Consider the following 16,397-nt stretch of genomic DNA (forward strand, 5'->3'; position numbering starts at 1 on the left):
TTAAGTAAGTAATGGACTTTATTTTTTTCCAAAACATGCACTTGGTGTGTAGACAGTGTAAATGGTGAAAAGAACATTTTGTCATTGATTACAAAGCTAAGGGGTCATAGCCATTGGTGAGAGCTGACACTGTCATTGCGATAACACTACAATCACAAACACGCACTACAACCATCTGGTGCTTTCAAACCATCCTGTTTCTCAGCTATTTTCATCAGTCACCTCCTCCACTTAGCACTTTGTTTTGTCACTTACACAAGGGGTGTTTCATAAAGCAAGAATGCCTGTCAAGCCATGCTTACTTCAGTAAATCTGACTTATTTTCAGGAAATTCTGATTAAACCACCACTTTGGTCCAAACTGAAACATCTCATGTATCCTAATAATTTGGGTATTTCCTCTTAGCATCGCCATTAAGTTGACAGTTTTGCTTGTAAGTGAAATACTTAAACAAATACAGGATGCATTGCTGTTAAATTTGATTTAGATATTCAAATTTAATAAAACTTAGTTATCCAATACTTTCGTTTATGATCAAATACCAACAAAATTAATGACATGTCCATCAGGCTCAACTGATACCAAGTTAACATGCTAAACTAAGCTAAATAATTCATTCATTGCTAACAAAAGTATGTTAATGTTGTAATTGAGAGACTGTTCATATGCTGACATTAGCATTTACCTCAAAGCCCCACTGTACCTCTGTAGCTGCTTGCATGGCTGTAGACTCTTAGTCTTGTTTTGCTTTTGGCTATTCAAGTAATTAAATTAAAGGTAATAAATACATCGGATCCATGGTTGTAACCCTATAGTAAAAGTAGCATTTTCACCATTTCTCTCATAAAAATTAAATAAATCCAGAAATACTACTATTCAGAATGCATGCAGGGCAGACAGGTATTTAAACAGAATTACAAGCATATGGAGTTTATTATATCACTTGTCCAAAATGAACTTAAGAATCCTAGAAAATGCAAATGATCTTATTTTCTTGCAATAAAACCTGACTGGGGCTGTATTTGATACTTCAAAGTTGTTTAATACATATTGCACGATTTTAGCACTTAATACAAAGAAAATTCATACTACTCAAACAGGACTTGAACCCAAGATGGGATGATAACAAGCAGACCTGGGAGTTAAGTGGTGCTGAGTTAATCTCTACTTGTGTGAGAGTCTGAGCTGACCTGGTCCACAACATGCTGCCAAAGGTTTCCTTTTGCTTTGTTTATAACAGTACTTTTGTTCCATTTTGCTTCAATACTTCTATATTACAAACTTTCTACAAACAGCTCTTTAATCAGACTTGACTTGAGTCTGATTACATTAGCTCAAACTTGGCACCATGAAATATTTTTAATCCTGGTTCAATTTGTAAGGCTCATTCAAGTCAGGCTTTTCACAGTAAGCCCTGCTTATCTGAGCCTTCTTTATGAAACACCCCTCTGTGGGATTCCTTCTGCTACAGTTTCTTTACAAAACCAAAACAGCAGCATGGCACAGACATAAACAGAGATGATGTGATTAGTCTAAGGCCAAAAAGATTCACACTGTGAGAGGGGACAGTGCAGAAGACAGGATGGTACATGTGTTCTTGTTGTGCACTCAGGTGCAGAATTATGTGTGATGAGCCACCCTGACAAAGTGTGGACTGGCTACCATCTGCTTGTTCAACACTACAAGGTACAAAAAACATGGTGAGTGTCTGCGTTTTAAATGAACACATGTTCCAATAATCCCTCATGTCACACATCTCTCTCCCTCTCTCTTTCACACACGCACACACACACACATGCACACACGCATATACACACACACACACACACACTCATACGTACACTTCATATGAAATAAATAGCCATATGTACAAGAGTTCCTCAAGTGGGCAGCAAACTCGGGTTAAACAGTATGCAAGTACACAAAAACACATCTACGCACAATATACAACTTACATCATGTAAACAACCAACAAAATGCTTAGCCCTGTCATGATAAAAAACATAAACCATAAAATGTTAGTTGCAAGGATTCCAGCATTAATCCAGCTAAATCAGATCTAGACACAATCCAGATACGAGGCATTTTATAATTGTGTAAAAGTGGTCAGTGTGTTCCCAGACATCACACTGCTGTGGTAAAATCTCCACGGTCAGATCAACAGTCTTAAACGCTTACAACAGAATTAAAAGGCAGAATTCAAAGGATGATCTCCCATTAGAGACCATAGCTGAGAAAGCACGATTCGACCTTTTTTGTCTAGGCAGCCTGTCCTTCCTGCATGCTAATCATCTCCCTCCCACCGCTACCTCACCTCTGAAGTCCCAACAAAATGAAGAGCTAAGTTCTTTGTCAGACAAGATATAACAGAAGGCAAAGGCATTATGTAGCAAAGTCAAGCTGTCGGGATGAAAGACAACAACCTTAGATGGTCACCTTAAATGGTCATATGGACAGCTTTGGGGTATATGAAAGGCCTGTGACGGGAAGCAGGGTATGAGAAAAAGTTAACATGGTTTGACTGGTATGTACTACTAGGGTTTCACTCATACAGATGCAGGTCTAGTTTAGTGTCCTCCAGTGATTATGATACATTTTGACAATAACAGAGTTGATCAATACTTCATCTGTGGGAAGACTTTGATCTCCAAAAATGCTAATAACACTAAACCTCCTTAAGAATGAGGATGTTATCAAAGGATAAATCTGGTTTATTACAGCTTGGGCCTTGTTTCAAGCATCAGTGACAATAACACTGTGCTTACTAAAGTAATTAAAGAGATCTGGGAACATATTGATGGAGAAAAAAGGTGTAAATGATCAGACAGGCTGTAAACAAGCAAACAGCTTAGCCAGGGGATCTAACCCATTTTATTTGGAGGTAAAACTGAAAGGCAGGGTACCCAAAATGCTGATAATAATCCCTCATTGCACTGTGCAAACAACTACAGTACAGTTCTACAAGGACCTAAACTAAGACCTGGATCCAGCCTGTATCCACATCCTTTCGACCTGACTGACTGAACCTGACTGTTACTGCTAAATATGAGATCTGAACCCGACCCAAGCCTGAAGCTTTACACAACACACCAGCATAAACCCGAACCAAAACTTGATACTGTCTGGACCTGTCAGGTTTGAGCTGGGTTGCAGAACTCTTAACTCATTCCCTTATTTCGTAACAAGTTTCATCCTACTGTTTCCTGTCCCATTGAACTTCTTTTTACTTGCCAACATATTCCTTGATGGGTACAATGATATTATTAATGATAGAAATGATGGACAAAACTACAAAGATGACCTAAGTCGTAGTAAATTCTACTTTAACAATCTGTTTAAAAGATCGCCCAAGTGATGTGCCTTGTGAATGCAATTTCCATTGATCAGACGATGTCCTGATACCAGATCAGGTCAACTTGAGTGGAAGCAACAGAAAGTGTGGAAGAGGCCATACATGTGAAGCTGAAGAAACCATTACCGAACAGACTATGACACAACCTGTCTGCTTATGACGACACTGCTACTGTATAACAGAGATTTCTTGGTAATTTCTGTAACCTAATGAGACACTTTTAGGCTTCATTTTTGCCCTATTGTCATATTATAGGGGCACTTCAGTGGTTGAAGTACCCCTTGCTTAGCCAAAGTGGCCCTTTGATTGGCCGTAGTGCCTTTCAGGTTGGCCCAAATACTCGTATCATTTACTTAAAGGTCCAGTGTGCAGAATTTAGGGGCATCTAGTGGAATGGACTTGGCAGAAATGGAATATAATATCCATAAGTATGTTTTAATTAGTGTATATTCACCTTAAAATAAGAATCATTGTGTTTTTGTTACCTCAGAATGAGCCCTTTATATCTACATAGGGAGCGGGTAGTCTTCTACAGAGCCCAGGGTACTCAGTTGGTTGCTGCTCGATAACACTCAATCCTAGACACTGGTCCTTTAAGTGCCACTCTGGTGTGACCTTTGGTAAAAATGAATCTTCAGAAAACCTTTATTTAACCATGCTGTGTCTGCAGCACAGTTCCATGATTCATTTTGGACCCAATTTCACATATCACTGAGGCTTTTAGAGGCACACTGAGTGCCCCTTATGTCCCATCTGATTAGCTTAAGATCTGCTCTGGTGTGACCTTAGGGCAAAAATAAATCATAACCCTGTGGGAAGAAGAGATGCCCCTTTATTCATTTCCACCTCTGTCAATTAGAATCTGTGTATGCCAACGCTCAAACATGTTTTCTTCTGTTTCAGTGGAGAATTTCACAATATAGTATGTAGGGTTTTGTCACTCTAGTAAGGAAAAAAATATTAGGGAAAAATGAATCTCATTAAAAAAAATCTGGCATTCAAGTAGTCAAAAGTAAGGACACTGAATACCAGTTATTGGCAGGTTCAATCCAAATGTATCATCAGTCAGGGCATTCAAAAATGTATGCTCTAAGCCTCCCTTCCATTTCTAACCCTTGAATAATATAAGAAAAATAACTGGCTTGTGCAAATATAGCAGAATGTAAGTATGTGGCCACTAGGAGGGGTAATAAGACTACATCCCAGAGAAGACTGAAGCTCTAAGGGCAAATGAATATCCAGTATAGTACAGGAGCCAATCCAGAGAAAATGAATCCGATCACAGTTTCCTTCCACAGTTCAGAGCGGTTCAGAACCTCAGCGCAGCATACAGATCCAGTAACTGCAAAGTCACATCAGTTATCAGCAAAGTCAAAGGCATCGATCCAGATGCAGACATACAGTGAAATGATCAAGTGTTCTTCATACGAGTGTTTCAGCTGGCACTGGTACACTGGGAAATTTCCTCATGGGAACTCAAATTTCAGTGTACTTCAGATGATAGCACAGTCCATGTGGTGCTATTAAGGCACCATGCAGCCCCGGTCCACATTGATCCCATGGCAGCTATTTGAAACTTGTGTCACTCTTGGAGGTGAGAAACTCAAGCCAGAAGAACAGATCCAGCTTTGCTAGTCCTACTGTATACCCATAATAAAAAAACAATGGGCATTGGATGAAAATTTGGCATTTCATTGATTCATCACTAAAAACCTTGGTAAAAACGCATGACTCTCACAAACATAGGTGCATTTTGTTAGTCCAATATATCTGGATCACCATAGCTAGCCACCAGATCTAGCCAGGTAGCTAGCTAGTAGGTAACAAGATAGTAACTATTCAGTGTATCTGTAAAGGTCTCAGTATGCTTCAAACAAACCAATTTGAATGTCTTCTGACCACATCTAAGAGCTAAAGCATTTATAGCTGTTCTGAATGGCTACACTTGAAGCTGGGCCTGGTAATCTTGATGCAATGTATCATTTAACATTTGTGCTGTAGGGTCAGGGAAACTGACTGCCCTATGTGACGTCATGCAAGATCTCTTCTCAGGGCATTGCTCAAAGTGAATACTCTTACTCTGAATTTCTACCATTATGGCTTGTAAAACTTTAGAATCATCATCATAATTTCCAATAAACTCTTCCAGTGCAGCTATTCAGAACATGTCTTTTAGACATGGTTAGACAAAATGTAGTACAACCTATGTTATTTTAAGCACACTGAGAGCTTTAAATTCTTACTTTACAGAGTAGACTATACAATAATCTTCAAGGCAGAGTTTCTCAGCCTGAGAGTGGAGAAACGTCAAATATCCCCCCTCTACTGTGGCATTGTGGGAACTGCAGTCACGTAAGGAAGCCCAATTTCCTTGCAGTCTTTTGCAGAGTTCTGTTTTCATTTCCTGCTTTCTGCATTCAAGATGGTCTGTCGGCCAGTGTTAGTCCCGCTTACAATATCTCCTGTGAGGTGTAACGTTGGGCTGTAAAACAAATATAAGAAGGGAGTGTGGGTATTTGTTTCAGTGTGTGAGTAGTGTGTGCCTGCATGCATGTGGGTAAGTGTGTGTGTGTATTTTTCAATGTCTGTTTCTCGTTCTGTGTGTGTATGTCACTGTCCAGGGTAGGTGGGGTAGTGTGTCGGGGAGTGTGTGTGTATGTGCGGCTGGGACTGTGCATGTGTGTTTGCCATGGGCAGTGTGGCGTGGCGGTCAGGAGGCAGGCGGGTGGACAGCAGGTCGTCTTCTGCGGCATCACCTGCAGATGGAGCAGAAATAAAGCTGTTACTGTAGCACTGTGACTTTATGTCTCCTGGGAGTTAACAGAACGAACCATTACTACAACCCATCATTTTACTTCTTTGCAATAGAAACAACCTGTTTCAACAATTTTTTTGAAATGTAATTTGCTTGATACCTCTGCAGTTTTCTACAAGTCAGAATAAAAGGAATACTTAAGAGGAATAGTTAAGTATTTTGGGAAATAAACTTATTTGCTTTCTTTCTCAAAGTTGGATATCAGTCAGGATGCTGTTAGTTTAGCTTAGCATAAATCTAGGAGGCAGGGGGATCAGCTAGACAAAAATATACTTTCCAACACATCTAAAACTACTTACTAATTAACATGTTGTATCTCGTTTTTTAAATTCGCACACAAAAAAGAATTACTTGTAAAAATGACAGTGTGAGCTTTTAGGTGGAGTTAGGTAATGGAACCAATGTATTTCTTGGTCAACAACAGCTGGGTCCAGTGACAGCTTCCTGAAGTCACAGTGATGTTGCCAGGTCTGATACCATCACACCTGTACAGAGACCAAAACCAAAAGATGTGCTCACTGACTCTATCTGGTAACCTGCGCTGTAGCCAGAGACACTGCATGAAAGTGCTTGATGGTTGGATAAACTCTGGTTTGTCAAAAAACTTTTCCAGCACATAGCTCCCCCTAAATTCACAAAGTGGCATTTTTTTCAGTTTTAGTAAAACATGTTAATTAGTGCGTTTTAAAAGTGTCGGTGGGTGTATTTTTAAACTTTGGACAGAGTCACGGTGGCTTTATCGTTTACAATCATTATGCTAAGCTAAGGTAACCTCGTCCTGACTCCAGCTCTGTATGAGATTCAAAAGTCATCTAACTTTTGGAAAGAAAGCAACTTTATCAACACTTTTAACACTGAATATGAGATCATTATTGACTAGTTAAAGGATAACTAGTTGATAAAGGTGATATTTAATCAATTGAAAGATAATAATGAGAAGCTGTGAGTATCATCTATGGTAAGAATCACCCATTAATCTAACCCAGTACAGACTCTATCAGTCCTATTATATCAATTTATATCTTGACTAGATGAAAAAAAAAATATTTAAGTGAAAAACTCAACATAAATTGAAGGGTTTGTTTTCAAGTCTGTGTGTAGGCACCTTTAACAAATAAATCATAAAAATTGCTCTTTTTGCATGTAATAAGAGTAATTGGGGCATCAAGGAATGCAAGTGCAATTTTATGTCTATACAAGTACAGAAATTGCACCACACCAGCAGATAACCGAACAACCTCCATGGTACAATCACGAAATTAGTTAAAAGCAGAATGGACTGGTGGCAAAAATAGATAAAATACACAAATATTGTTTAAAGGCTCATGTGGCTTACCGCTGCCAGGGTCCATGCCGCTCTGGTTTCCAGTAATGTGGTGCCAGTAAGCGGATCGGGGCAGGATGGCGGTGGGGGTGCATGGGTAGGAGCCAGATTCTGAACCCTTAGACATCAACTGGAAGTCACACACACACACACACACATCATCAGGGATTTAAAACAAGTGCAATGTGTGTTACATACTTGATTAGTATTTCAACAAACCTCTTCAACTTCACTATAACAATGATATTTTAGTGAATTTTTAACACTGCATGAGGATTAATAGCATGGTTTGGTAACACCTCTAATAAAGATCAGAAGTGTAGCTGTAGGTAGAAAATTGCCACAACTGGATGAGATGTATACCATCTGCTGAGGGAGGAGGGCACAAGAGTATTATCAGTGACATTACCCACCCAGGTCATCACTTACCTTTACACCTGTTCTGTTCTGTAACATCCACTTGACAGTATTACTATCATTATATAGTGTATTATATTCAGTACATATTATAGTTTATTTTGCACCTGTAGGAGATCCATGCTTACACACACACACACACACACACACACACACACTTATTCTCCCCCTTTGGTTTTTCACTTTGCTTGAAGTTTAGTTTATTAAGGATATAGTCATCTTGCAACCTATATATTATTGGTCACAAAATAATACCAGTCAAAATGGTCCAACTCTGAATTTTCTATGATAACATTTAACTAAGTTAATCATGGATAGATTAAATTGCCACACACTGCATATAAAACACTGCCCTCCACTGGTCACCTTTAGTAAGGTTTTGAACACTGAACAGAGACCTGCTGTAATAATGTATTCAATTTTCTGGCTATTTTATTCACTAAATTGTTGTTAAACCTTATATGACTTGTAGTAGGAATTTGATGTGTGTATGAAGGATTATTTTGATAGTTGCAATAAAGAACTGATATTCAGTGGTCCAATAGAAATATAACTTGGAATGATATTATGCATGTGTAATAAACTGTAGATATTTTATTGTGCTTTTCCAATCATTATATTTACTATGTACTAGACATTAAAAAGTTTGATAATTTTATTGTGTAACCTAATGAAGTTGTTCAACCAAGGTATTGGGAAAATGAATTACATTATAGACATGTATTGTCTCTGAATATTCAAATTATGTATTGAACTATGCAATTTATGTATAGATGTGATTGATCATGGTGAGCGTGGAAGCTTTGATTGTAAACTTAATCTCGAGTAATAATTTAGTGCACCAACTCAGAGGGAATCACATGTTTTCTCTCAGACAAAAGATTTTCTAAAACACGCCCATGCCGGAGGCCAGGATAAATAACATGTCAGCCTCCACGTTGCTCTTCCTCCTTTTTGCATCTCCAAGGAGACACATGTCACGTATCTAAGGGCTTCTGTCATATTAACTTTGTCTGCACTATCTTCTTGTATCACATGATCTCCTAAGTTAACTTCATTTTCTTTTGTCGAGCTACGTGCAGTATTGTAACATCCAGTGAAACAAACTTTATGTTGAAATTCTTTTGTGCTTAGTAACATGAAGTATAGTTTTGTTTCGGCCAGCAAGGTTATTTTTTCAATTTATTTAGTAAGGAAGTGAGTATACTCAGTCAGGAGACTTCAAGGCAAACAACCCGCTCTTCCACAGATCAAGACATCTTTAACGCCGTGTTCCCAGAGACAACCGTATCAAATTGTTTTTTTCTCTTCCTTGTCTAATAGTTGAACCTTGTGGTGATTTGGTGACTCACCTGAAGAGACCATTATAACAACACTGTGTCTTAAGGATCCTACAACGTTCACAAGCAGAAAACATCTGCCGGGACGCCACAGCCACTTAACAGCTGATTTCTCATTGACCTGACGCAGCAGACAGCCTGCTGAGTCACCAGTTCATCTGAGGACAAATAGGAAATGTAGGATAAACAAACCTCTCCTGCTCTTCATCCTCTTCTGTGATTAAAGAGTTGGTGTTGGTTAGTCAGATTACCTTACACTATAGAAGAAGGTTTTAAATTACAGACTGTGTTTTTATTATTCATTGTATGTATTTTGTAAGAAGCACAAACTTTTCACTGCATCAGAATACATCATTGCCAAATTAACCTAACATGTTAGCAAACTGTTACCTATTTACACATCAAGAAGACACAGAGCAATGTAGCATACACTTGGAGTTGTGCTTCTGGCCACCTGATGAATTCCAATATTCCTTCTCCTTTTAGCTCTGCTTTAGTCTCCACCAACTCCTCAAACAAAAAATATGTTTAGTTTGTGGGCAGCTGTGGCTGCGGAGGTAGAGCGGGTTGTTTACTAATTAGAAGTCTGCATGTCGAAGTGTCCTTGGGCAAGATACTGAACCCCAAATGGCTCCTGATGACTGTGCCATCGGTGTGTGTGAGTGTGTAGGTAAGTGAACGAGTATTAGAACTCCTGATGTGCCGATTGGCACCTTGTATGTCAGCCTCTGCCATCAGTGGATGAATGTGTGTGGAAATGGGTGAATGTTGGCATGTAGCATAAAGGGCTTTGAGTGGTTGGAAGATTAGAAAGGCGCTATATAAATGCAGTCCATTTACTATTTAGCTCTTAAGCTGCTAAATGCTCCACTGTGTTCAAGAGCTAGTTGCTAACTTGGGTTTATTGGAACTTCTTCACTGAAAACAGCTTCCTGCTGCTGCTAGAAACAAGAGCTGTTGAGAACAGTGAGACTGAAACAAGTCAGTTAAAGAGGACCTATTATGCTCAATTCAGCTCTAAATTTTTATTTTTGGACTCCACTAGAGTAGCTCTGCTCTGACAGCTGAGGGGAGCTGCAGAGTTGGGTGGTAACTCTGTGGGTCTGTCACTACAAAGGACCCCTTTCTAATTATATGTAGTTATTTAAGCCATATTTAATACAAAAATATTGATTAGTGCAGCTTTAACCTTACTTGAGGTTAAAGTTTACAATAACAAATGAACAATTAACATAACTTGATTTGTATACAGGGCTCCTTTACAAGACAGGACCACAAGATAATGTAATATTACAAAACGTAATAAGAATATCCATTTAGACCATGACTAAAAAAGCAATATAACATCTGTTGACTGATTTCTGAAGCAAAGGTTTCTATGTGTGTTAGCCATGCAGCCTCACCCTGCTGTTTTTCTCCATCTCCAGCAGGACCTTCTTGTGCTGTTCAGCGATGGCCAGCGTGGAGGAGTGAACTCTCTGGTAGATCTGCTCTCCCTCTCTGGTCTGAAAGGTGTAGAGGCCTTCACCGCTGTCACACATCCTACACACAACAGCAACTCCGTAAGGACAAAAAACATCTTTGGCTGACATACAGCAGTGATACTGGGCAATATTATGGAGGATTTTAATCAACAGTCTGTAGAACCTGCAGTACTGCCGGCCTCATTGTGCCTTAATGAGCTCCTACGGTAAGACACTTAATGGAAGTTCATCAGTGCAGAGTTTTCTCATGGAATTCATGTTCTTTGATCTAAATTCTGTTTCATTGACTCTTCCATCCTCACAAGAAAACAAATTTTAGGGGAAACACAGAATTATTGTCAGCTTTAAAGCCATTTGATACAGGGTTTGAATCAAAGTTCCAATGCAAAAATGCAAGAAGTGCACAACTGGTCAACAATAGATTCTCTGAGCTCTAGCAGCAAAGATAATACTTTCATACTTCTCAACAAAATAAAAAGGAAGTATTGGTGAGACGTCAAGAAGATGGTGAGTTTGATGGACTGGCAGTGTTAGGTAGGATCATAATGCTTTATTTGTTTACAGGGCCACTAAATCTTTGTTGTGCATGAAAGAAAGAAAACTCTTTTCTGTTCCTGAGAACTGAAAATGCATAAGCTTCGTAAACACAAACCCAGACCAAAGGTGAAGCTAGTGATAAATGTTAGCTTAATGAAATGCACTGGCAGTAAACTAGCTAGAAATGAACAAGTCCCAAGATCTGGTGGCAGCCTGTTGTAGCAGCTCCTTCTTTTTCACCCTTGTTTTGACTTTCTCTCCCTATTTCCTCTACGGTAAACACTGAATTTCTCCCGAGTATTGTAATGTTTATAATGTATATAGATTGACTTCCATTTACTTGACTTCTTATTTTGTTTGTATTTATTACTCCTAGTTCATATCTGTTTCCCTTGTCTCCTGCACTGCTGTAACATGCGAATTTCCCCTCTGGGGATCAATAACGTCTTCTTATGACAGTGATGCAGTACAACAGACCCACAGCCAGAGTGCGCTCCTACTTTTTCGCTTTGTTCCAGACCTCACACACATACACACACATACACACACACACACACACATATGCTCTGTTATCTGCATGCTGACCCAATCATAGCTTGTCAGGTTTTATCAAAGAAGAGGAGATAAGGAGGTCTGGCCCAGCATTGATTCAGCGTCTAATCTATTCAATCAATCTCTTCATGGGGCTCAGCCCAACACAACCAAGCAGTGCGTGTGTGTGTGAGAGAGAGAAAGAGAGAGAAAGAAAGAGAAAGAGAGAGAGATAGAGAGATAGAGAGAGAGAGAGAGAGAGGGGTATCCTTGGACTGACCGGAGACTGACTGACAAGTACACACACACACACACACACACACACACACATACACACACATGTTGGTTGTAAGTTCCGATAAAGGTCTTAAATACACATCGATGTAACAAAGGATCCCTAATTTGACATTGACTTTGTATGTATGTGTGGCAAACTGTGATGTATATAACCTGTGTCTATTTGGGGACAGTCAGAGATCAAACATCTCCCCCACCTTCTGCCTCTCCCTCCCCCTGCCCTCGTATCTCTGGTCTCACCGTCCGGCTTCGAAGGTGAAGCGGGTGGCGTCACGTCCGTAGCGCCGCAGGGAGCAGAGCGGCCAGGTGACCAGCTTTGTGCGAGGGTTGTGGATGTCCCAAAGGTAGATGTTCTCGTGGGTGATCTGCATCATGCACTCCCCGTAGATATCCAGGTTGGGACAAGGGAGGAGGAACACATTGAAACGCTCTGAGGAGACCAAGCAGTGACAGGAACAGTGTCAGGCACTAATTATCAGTGTGGTTTGATGATTTGCTTCAGGAATTTCACCAGAAGGAAGCCATGGTAGAGATCTGAAGTGCTCTGTTGCACTGGCTTTCATTGTTCATGGTAATGTGTCATGGAGAAGCTCTTTCATCAGTCTTTCTGAATGGTTTGGCCTAATTGGCTCAACAATTGTGTCTAAGGTGAAGAGAACTAGAGAAAGGTCTGTTTTTAAAAGCTATCAGTACTTCTGTAGCCTCAAACTGAACCTCTGTGGAGTTCCGCTTCACTTGCTCCTGTTTGGACTTTCAGATATCAGCCTCATTGCTTTACATCCAGATCAGAGTTAAGTTACTGCTAATGCAAACCCATCATTTCCTGCTGCTGCTTCATATTAAAAGTTTACCACTGGTGAATCAGTCGGAGGTTTTTATTGTGAAGCTGCAATAGGAAGTGCATCGCATTTGTTAAAGGGTTAGTGGAGCTTCATCAGTGGTGCTATTCTTCAGTAAAAACAGCTCTACACATCAAGATACGGACATAGTCTGTGTTATTTGGTCAGTGGAACCATTTTAAATATTGCAGGGAGGAGCAGCACAAGCAGAAACAGCTACAGTGAGATGTTAGATAAAGAGCTCTTACTGCATCTGTGCTGTGCTGGGGAAACACACTCACATCGCACCAGCATGGCCTGAGCGAATGCAGCTGGTCACAGCTCAGCTTGGCGCAAGTATCCCCTCTCACATGAAAAATAGCCGAACAATATTTTGTTAACATTTAATAAAGTCACAAGGCTTTGATAGTGCCTGTCTGGTTAAACACCTCAGTATGCTTTACATTAAGGGCTTGCTGGATTGTCTAAGAGCCTCTAAAGCCCACTTTCCAATGGATGTGTAGATGATTGAAAGTAGGCAGTACTTCTTCTTAAGTTCTCTTTTTATTCTTCACACTGTTTCAATTAAACTGTTTCCATCACTTTTTGTGTGCACAACTGGGCATAACAGTACGAATGCTTTCAGTGAGCATCTGTCTGAAAGTGTGCTCCATTATCTGGCTCTGTCTTGTACACACAAAGCACACTGAATTCCTGCAGGGAGATTGAGGAGGCAGAGGGATGCCGGCCATTCAACACTTTCGCCTTTACACATGGTCTGACAACACATCGTATAAACTAGTCTGCAGCCTTAAGACTCCTGGCATATGAAGATGTTGAATGCTGCAAAAAAACAACAACTGTTTGTTTAATATTTGTGAAACTCCAGGAACAAGCTTTCAGCTTTTAATACTGACTAGTGCAGTGCCTGTTCAAAACGTGCCTGTTCAGAACGGGACGATTGCTTAGCCTCTGGCTGCTACTTCAACGCATAGAAAAATTAATACAGTTGATATGAGGTGTGAATGAGTATATACACCAACAACATGAAAGAGACTAACGTTCAGTTATACACAGATATAATAAATAATAAGTACTCTAAAAGTAAATAAATGTTCTTTTCTCATTCCAAGTAGCCTAAAATAAGGGCTGCATTTAAAAATAAAATAATGCGCATCCTAAAATAAAGTAGATCAATCATATTGGGCTCTTAAATCGCTCCTATTTTCTGTGCCTTCAGTTCGGATTTGAGTGGGTAGTGCTGCTCCAAAGATTTGTGCTTTGTCCATAGTGACGCTACACAATCGCCACGGTCTTGGAACATCTGAGACAAAGTAGTTTTGAATTGCTTTTGGGAAGTATTTTCTACATGTTTCATGCGTAACTACAATCATTGTGTATTGGGCTCTGGGTGCTTCCAAAGTGCCGGTGACCTACACTCAACAATGTACCTGAACGCCTCCTGTGTAGTCACTTGTTGCTGACCTGCTAAATGTGCTGCTAATGCAATGCTTTCTGTCTAGACATGGCTTGACAGTGTCCATTCTTGATCAAAAGCTGTTTTTGCTGTCTACTTTTCTCTTTTTAGAGCATTTTTCTTTGACTTGTGTCACACCTCGTCTCTGGTCTATCTGACATGCTGGAGTACATACATACAGAGATTCCTTCCTTTAGTAGAGAGATGATATGTGAGTAAGCAAATACGTAAAAATGAAAAATGAGATAAAATGGCCCTAGATTCCAGAAATTGTTTCAAGCAAGTCAACTTTTGAAACAAATTGAGTTAAAAACACATATTTTATTGCATTTTTGCCTCTTATTTTCCTATCTATTTCCCTATTCACTGCAGTCACTGCTAGCTCCACTGTTGAGACAGACAGGTGTCTCGTCTGTTATACGTGGTGCAAGCTGCGATCCCTCACTGGCTTCCCACTCACCAGCACTGTCAATTATGTTTGAGGGAGTGCCAAACTGAGCTTGAAGCTGGAGCTGTGAATTACCTGTGTGTTCACACTGCACCCCCGCTGCCAGGAGGTCGGGCTCTCCCATACTGATGTCATTAAGCCGTGTGCCCAGACACTCGATTGACAGTGTCTTGAACCAGTCCTCTGCTTCCAGCTCTGGACAGAGAGACAAATATGGTAAACTCCCTCCAGCAGTAAGAATTGTTAAATTGAGAATAACATCCAGTGGAAATCATGCATGCAGAATTCCTCAAAACTGTATTAAGATTACAGAGGAATGTACTATAGCCCACACCACCTGCGGGACACAATTAGGTCTGATCCCTTAAATTCTGTTTTGTAGTTTCACACTATTCCAATAATCTGCAAGTGGCTGTAATGCAAGAAACACAGCAATGTGCAAACAAAGGAACAAACAAAAAAGTTGTGAAAATAACTGAATTCATGTTTATTCTACGAAGACATTCTAAAATAGCCTGGACAAAATCATTGGTACCCTTTAGAAGAAATAACTGATTTGTAGTGATACTTCAAGCAGACTATTGTGTTTAAATTAGTATCACAGATGTTTTCAATCTTATAATCACTCATGCAGCTCAGTTTAAAAGGAGAAAATTACTCACTCTGCTGTTTTTGCCACTGTGTGCATCACATTGAGCATGAAAAACAGAAGGAAAACTAGAGAGTGGTCTGAAGACAGTAGAAAAAAGGTAATTCCAAAGCATGGTCAACATAAAGGTTACAAGACCATCTCCAAAGAGCTTGATGTTCCTGTGACCACTGTTGACAATATTGTTAAGAAGTTAAAGGCCCATAGAACTGTAACCAACATCTCTGGACGTGGTCCCAAGAGGAAAACTGGCCCGAGATTGAACAGAAGGATTGAATCGAATGATCGAGAAAGAATCAAGGAAAACTTCAATACAGATCCAAGCTGATCTTCAAGTTCAAGGTACAATAGTCAATCAAGTCGCACCATCCATCGCCGTCTGAATGAAAATGGGCTCCATGGTAGAAGACCCAGGAAGACCCCACTTCTAAGAGGGAGACAGAAAAAAGCCAGACTGGACTTTGCCAAAATGCATGTTGTCAAGCCACAGTCCTTCTGGGAGAATGTGTTTTGGACAGACAAAATTAGAGCTTTTTGGTAAATAACACCAACCCTATGTTTACAGAAGAGAAAATTAAGCCTTCAAAGAAAAGAACACCATGCCTACTGTGAAACGAAAATGGAGGAGGCTCAGTGACATTTTGGGGTTGCTTTACTGCCTCAGGCACTGGGTGCCTTGAATCTGTGCAGGGCACAATGAAATCAGAGGAGTATCAATTTTGCATTTTGGCATTTTGGAGTAAAACGTACAGCCCAGCGTCAGAAAGCTGTGTCTTAGTTGCAGGGCATGGGTCTTCCAGCAGGATAATGACCCCAAACATACATCAAAAAGCACCCAAGAGTAGATGAGAAGAAAACATTGGACTGTTCTGAAGTGGCCTGCTATGAGTCCTGTTCTGAATCTTATT

At 40.0% G+C, this 16,397-nt stretch overlaps 1 protein-coding gene across 1 annotated transcript in view; it reads right to left on the reverse strand.

The window, feature by feature from the left end:
• dok4 (docking protein 4) overlaps nucleotides 1–16,397 on the reverse strand; it is an 80,146-nt gene continuing 63,749 nt past the window's right edge. The window contains exons 5-9 of the mRNA XM_067597286.1: nucleotides 14,916–15,035; nucleotides 12,338–12,527; nucleotides 10,652–10,790; nucleotides 7,504–7,621; nucleotides 1–6,108 (exon numbers count right to left, since the gene is read on the reverse strand). Coding sequence (XP_067453387.1) covers nucleotides 5,963–6,108; nucleotides 7,504–7,621; nucleotides 10,652–10,790; nucleotides 12,338–12,527; nucleotides 14,916–15,035 — 713 coding nt within the window. The 3' untranslated portion in view covers nucleotides 1–5,962. The remainder of the gene's footprint in view (nucleotides 6,109–7,503; nucleotides 7,622–10,651; nucleotides 10,791–12,337; nucleotides 12,528–14,915; nucleotides 15,036–16,397) is intronic.

This window comes from Thunnus thynnus, chromosome 1, assembly GCF_963924715.1.
Source record: "Thunnus thynnus chromosome 1, fThuThy2.1, whole genome shotgun sequence".
Classification (NCBI taxonomy): domain Eukaryota; kingdom Metazoa; phylum Chordata; class Actinopteri; order Scombriformes; family Scombridae; genus Thunnus; species Thunnus thynnus.